Raw genomic sequence first — 6,232 nt, 5'->3', positions numbered from 1 at the left:
CCCCCCTCCCATCTGGGAAGGAGCAGCGGGAACTTTGTACATAAAAAGGGTTAAAAGCCCAACCCCCTTCAGCCCCTGCCCCCCTCACATCCCACCCGGGGGTGGCCCGGACCCCCCGCGTGTCTCCTGTCACCGCTGTCCCTGTTCGGTGTCAGTGCTCCCTCGGCACCCCCTGGGGCCACCCCGGGCAGGGCTGGGGTCCTGCGGGACCCCTGGGGACAGGGACCCTGGGACAGGCCCCCCGCGGCGCTGTCAGGGCGTGGCCGGGGTCCCTCGTGGGGTGGGGGGCTCTGCCGTGGGGAATAAAGGCCTTGCAGAAGGGCTGCGGCTCCGGGGCTCTGTGAGCGGGGGGGCGGCACTGGGGACCCCGGGGTGGTGACACCGCGGGGGGAGTCCTGGGTACAGTCGCGGGGAGAGGGAGGGGGCTTCACCCTCCCGGCGCCCACCCTGGGCCCCACGGCCCCCAGTGCTGCCCCCACTGCCGGGGGTCCCAACTCGCCGCCCCCAGCTATTTGCACCCCCGTGCGGGAGCTGGGGGGGTTTGCGGGGACCCCCATCCCCTCACCACCCCCTGGATTCCTCCCACCCCCCAGGGCCCCTCTGTCCCCCGGGGGACACGGGGGGGGACCCCCAACTTTGGACAGGGGGGCCCAAGGACCCTCCCTGACCCCCCTGCTGTGCTGGGGACAAGGCAGGGCAGGGGGGTGACCCCACCTGGGGACAGCGGGGACACCCCCATCCTGCCCTGCCGGCGCCCCCCGTGTCTCCCCCGGCCGCAGGTGCCACCTCCTGCCACCCCCTGGGCTCCGTCCTGTCCCCTGGGGGTCCCCCGTGTCCCCCCGGCCGCAGGTGCCACCTCGTGTCCCCCCCCGCGCCGCTCCGGGGTGTCGCTGCGAGCGGAGGGTGCTGGAGTTAATTACGCTAATCAAGAAAGGTTAATGAGGCGGCGGCGGTGCCAGCGCGGGTCTGTGGGGGGGGGTGGCACAGGTGGCACTGCCGGGGGTGCCGGGCACGGGAACGGGGGGCACAGGGAGGTGACACTGAGTCACGGCCCGGCCCGGGCGGGAACGGCGACACCGGGACCCCCCCCGGGGACACCGGGACACCCCGGGGACAGCGTGGGGGGAGGGGACACGGGGGCTGCAGGTGCTGCGGGGGGCACACGTGGCACGGGGGGGGGGACACACATCCAGCCGGTGTTGGGGACACGCACGTGGCACGTGCCGTGGGGACACTCGCGGGCGTGGGGGACACGCGTGCAGGGGGGACACGCACGTGGCACAAGTGGGAGGGACACAGGGGGGCTGCGGTGAGAGGGTCTGGGGGGTCTTGGGGCAAGTGGGGGGAACGGGGGTGGTCTGAGGGCTGAGGGCCCCCCTGGCTGAGCTGTCCCTTCTCCCACGGGTGCCCTTGGCTTTAATCTCTCCCAGATCCCCTAAATCCCCCAATTCCCCCAAATTCCCCTTTCCCCCCAATTCCAGGGCTCTGCTGCTCCCAGGGTTCCAGTTCCAAGGCTGATCCCGGGTTTTGGGGCCGGGCAGGGGGGAATGGGGTGGGGGATAAAGGCAAAGCGGGCACAAGGAAAAGGGGGATGGAGGAGCTGGAAAGGGGGGACACGGAAAAAAAGGGGGGTCCCATTTCCCTCTCTGGGGGAGGGGCCTCCCGGAGCCGATTGCTGGGAAATCCCGGGATAAAATTACCCCCCAAAATAGCCGGGGTGGGGGGGATGGGGGTTGGGGCCGTTCCCGGCTGCTCCCGCTGGGACACGGTGGGAGACGCCCCCCCCAGCCCCAAATGCACCCCTCAGCACAACAGGGGTGTGAGGACTCACAAATTCTCCCCCAATGTCACAGTGGGGGGGTTGGAGACCCCCCAAATCTCTCCTGGGTCAATGGGGGTGTGGGGACCCCCAAATAACCCTCGGGGACAGTGGGGGGAGTGGGGACACCCCAACATCCCCCCCAGGTCACAGTGATGGGGTGGGGACCTCCCGGGGACAATGAGGTTGTGGGGATCCCCAAATTCCTCCCCCCGAGCCACAGTGAGGGGGTGGGGACCCCCAAGCTCCCCCCTGGGGCCAATGGGGGGTCCCCAAAGAGAGGACGCTCCCCCACCCTTGTTTAGGGGGGGTCCCACCCCAAAACCCCCTTTCCGCTCCCTCGGGTCTCCCTGCCCGGGGCCGTTTCCTTTAAGGGAGGCGGGGCGGGGGCGGTGCCGGGGGTTCCCGGGGTTTGAGTGGGGGTCAGCGGGCTGGGGGCCGGGCCGAGGGGCTGATGGGACGATGCTCCGCGTGTTCCTCCTCCGCGCCGAGAACCTGCGCTCTCCCGACTCGGACATCAGCGACGCGTACTGCTCCGCCGCCTTCGCAGGTGGGGGCTCGGGGGCTCGGGGAGGGGGGCGAAGGGCTCGGGAGGCTCCCGGGCGGGTCCCGGGGTTTGGGGCTGCCCCGGGGGTTTTGCTCTCGCCGGGCTCTGCCACCGCCGCGGGGACGGGGAGGAAGTCATGGGGGGGTCCTGCTGGTGTGTCCCCCCTTCTCACACCCCCTCAGTTTGTGACCCCCACCGTGAGCGCGGCCACGCTGTCACGCCCCGCCCGACACGTGGGGACCCCCTAAAGCCCCCCGGTTCCTTTTTGGGGGACATGGCTGAGCGGTGACACCAGCGCCGATATTTTTGGCCTCTCTGCGCTCCTGGGGGGGGAGGGGCCATGCCGAATTTTGGGGGGGGGGTAAGGGTGTGTCCCTTCCCTGCGACCCCCGTGGGCTCAGGGAGGGGTCCCACGAGTTGAGGACCCTCCGGGACAGGCGGTGCCGGGGTGGGGACACCCCCAGGTCCCCCTAAAAGTGCTATTGGGGGCCACCCCCCCTCCCCAAAAAAGGGGTGACAGAAAGGACAAGGCGGGGGTGACATCACAGCTCGTCTGGGACGTTTTTGGGGTGAACAAGCAGCTTTTTGGGGCGGGGCGGGCCAGTAATCACCTCCGGGGCTTTGTGCTGCTTTTCCCTGGATGGGGGCGGGCCCTTTCCCGGGATTTGGGTGCTCCCCGTGTCCCGCTGCTCCCGCAGCTGCCGGGGTGTCCCTTCCCGGTGTCCCATTCCCAGAACCCCCGGGACAGGGGCTTGGGCACCCGCAGTTCCCGGCATTCCCAGCTCCCGGGGTTTGCGTGCCCTGCGGGATCGCAGCATTCCAGGCTCCGGGAGATTTCCCAGCCCCAGGGTCGGCAGCGACCCCAGATCCGGTGCTGGGTCATCCTCAGGCCTCGGAATATCCCCAGATCCCGGGGATTTCTTTCCCATGCCGGGATCACAGCCCCCACATCCCGGTGTTTGGGGGATCCCCGGGACTCGCAGCATCCCCAAATCCCAGTGCCAGCCCCTCCTCAGCTCCGCAGTTTTCCTGGATCCTGGGGGTTTATTTCTCATCCTGGGATGTGTCCTGGAAGTTCTCAGCATTCCTGAGTCATGATGATGGAGTTTACCATGTTTGGGATCTGCAGCTTCCCTGGATCCCAGTGCCAGGCCATCCTGGGAGTTTGCAGCATTCCAGTGATTTAATTTACCATCCCTGGGGGTTGGAGCTTCCTGAATCCTGAGGCTTTATTTCCCATTCCAGCTCCAGGGGGTTTATTTCTCACTTTGGGATGTGTCCTGGAGGTTCTCAGCATTCCTGAGTCACCCTGGTTATTAAATTTACCCTGTCTGGGATCTGCAGCTTCCCAGGATCCCAGTGCCAGGCTGTCCTGGGAATTTGCAGCAGTCCTGGGTCCTCAGGATTTAATTTCCCATCCCTGGGACTTTCATCATCCCTTGATCCCAGAGATATATTCACCATCCCTGGGGTTCACAGCATTCTCACATCCTGGTTCCAGGCCATCCTTGGGCTTTCCAGCATCCCTGGGTTCCAGTGATTTGATTTCCCATCCCCAGGCCTTGCAGCTTCCCTGGATCCTGGGGCTTCATTTCCCATCCCAGCTCCAGGGGGTTTATTTCTCACCCTGGGATGTGTCCTGGAGGTTCTCAGCATTCCTGAGTCACTCTGGTTGACTTTGCCATGGTTGGGACCTGCAGCTTCCCTGCATCCCAGGGAACTATTTCCCATCCTGGGTTTGCAGCTTCCCTGGATCCCAGTGAATTATTTACCAGATCCCAGTGAATTATTTCCCATCCTGGGGCTGGCAGCATTCCCACATCCCAGTGCCAGGCCATCCTTGGGGTTCAAAGCATTCCTGGCTCCTCATGATTTAATTTACCCTTCCTGGGATTTGCAGCATCCCTGGATCCTGACGCTGGGACATCCTCAGGCCTTGCAGCATCCCCAGATCCCAGGGATTTCTTTCCATCCCTGGCACTCCCAGCAATCCCAAATCCTGGTGTTCAGGCATCCCTGGGAGTTCCTGGCATCCCTGAGTCCCAGTGCTTTCATTTCCCAGGTCTGATCACCTGGATCCCGGGCCTGAGTCCCAGTGCTTTCATTTCCCAGGTCTGATCACCTGGATTCCGGGGATTTATTTACCATCCCTGGCTCCAGGGAAGTGATTTACCTTCCCAGGGTTTGCAGCATCCCTGGATCCTGGTGCCAGACCATCCTGGGGGTTCCCAGCAGCCCTGAGCCCCAGGGATTTATTTACCATCCCTGGGAATTGCAGCATCCCTGGATCCTGGTGCTTGGATATCCTTGGGCCTTGCAGCATCCCCAGATCCCGGTGAATTATTTCCCATGCCGGGCTTTGCAGCATCCCTGGATCCCAGAGCCAGGCCAGCCCTGGAGTTCTCAGCATCCCTGAGTCCTGGTGCCTGGCCACTCCCAGATCCTGGAGCATCCCTGGATCCCGCTGATTTATTCCCCTCTGTGGCTCCAGCATCCCTGGATCCCGCTGATTTATTCCCTTTCATGGCTCCAGCATCCCTGGATCCCGCTGATTTATCCCCCATCCCGGTGCCTCCCCCGCCCCCCAGTGCCCCCTCCCCGCATCCCTCCCATTATCCCGGTTTTCCCACCCTCCGGCGCTGCCGCTCCGAGGCGTTTTTTGTGCCGCCTCCCGGCGCCTCCTCCCGCCGGGAAGGGCCGGCCCGGGAAAAGGGGGGGGATCGGGATGGGGGGGTGGGATCCTGCCCGCTCCCGGCTCCATCCCGGCCATGCTGCGGGTGCTGCTCCAACGGGCCACCCACCTCCCGAGCCTGGAAAAGCGGGATAGGCAGAGCGATCCCGTGGCCAGCCTGACCTTCCGAGGTGAGGGATCCCCGACTTTGGGATGGGAGGGGGGTTGGGGAGATTTTTGGCTGCTTTGGAAGCCCCTTCCCACAAAGCCCGGGGGCTGCTGAACCCCATCCCGCTCCTAAATCCTTGGGGAATCCCCCCCATTCCCTGCCTCCCATGCATCCCTTGCTCCCACCCTCGGCACTGGTGTGTCCCAGGAGCGGGCTGGGAATTCTCTCCCTGTCCCTCCATGATTTTGGAGTGCTTTGCTTTGCATTTTAATTAAGATGGAATTAATACAGATGATCCCTTTCAGAGGGGTTATCCCATTCCCGGGGGATGGATTTCCCGGGAAGGGAGGGAGGGAGGGAGGGCTCTGCATCTCGAAAGTTCTCCCTGGAGGATGTCCCTGGGATATTTTTTTTTGGAAGCCGTTTCCTGCCGGTGGAAAATCTCCATTTTTAGAAAAAAACCCCAAACAAACAAGGAAAAGGCCGAGCAATTCCTGCCCCAGCTTTTCCTGTGGGGAGCGGGAGGGGTGCTGGGAATGGGGGTGCTCCTGGTCCGTGTCCCCCTGGCTTTGGGATCCCTCCCATCCCTCAGCTCCGCTTGGCCCAATCCTGATCCCGGAGCGCAGCGGGAATTGCAGGGCTGGGAGTGCCGTGGGAATGGGCAATAACAGGGAGATGAATCTCCAGCTGAGGAAGGAAAGAGGGTTGACATTCCCAGAGGTGCTGTGTCCATGTCCAGGAGGTTGGGCAGAGGCTCTTCCCGATCCCAAATAGGGAAAGGTGCTTTTACTGATGCCGAAATAGCCAAAAAGCGGGAATTTCTGGAGTGTCCCGGGCTCCCGGTCCCCCCCTGTGCCAAATCCTGGTGTCCCTTCCCGCTGTCCCCCGGGATTTGAGTCACTGCTATTGTTTGGCTCTTCCTTTTCCTCTTCCCCCGGTCCCTCCCGCTCGGGATGCCGTGACATTCCAGCGGGGACAGGGGGGTCGTGGTTTTGGGGGATCCTGGGCAGGGCTGGAGCCCCCCCT

General features: G+C 64.2%; 1 protein-coding gene across 1 annotated transcript in view; it reads left to right on the top strand.

Moving 5' to 3' along the window:
• The first annotated feature begins 2,259 nt into the window (after positions 1 to 2,259).
• Positions 2,260 to 6,232, top strand: part of DYSF (dysferlin) — a 68,352-nt gene continuing 64,379 nt past the window's right edge. The window contains 1 exon segment of the mRNA XM_050321026.1: positions 2,260 to 2,369. Coding sequence (XP_050176983.1) covers positions 2,282 to 2,369 — 88 coding nt within the window. The 5' untranslated portion in view covers positions 2,260 to 2,281.

Source organism: Myiozetetes cayanensis, unplaced genomic scaffold (assembly GCF_022539395.1).
Source record: "Myiozetetes cayanensis isolate MyiCay16 unplaced genomic scaffold, myiCay2020 scf26, whole genome shotgun sequence".
Taxonomy (NCBI): domain Eukaryota; kingdom Metazoa; phylum Chordata; class Aves; order Passeriformes; family Tyrannidae; genus Myiozetetes; species Myiozetetes cayanensis.
The sequence above is the reverse complement of the archived record's forward strand: the minus strand, read 5'-3'. Positions and strand labels throughout refer to the sequence as shown.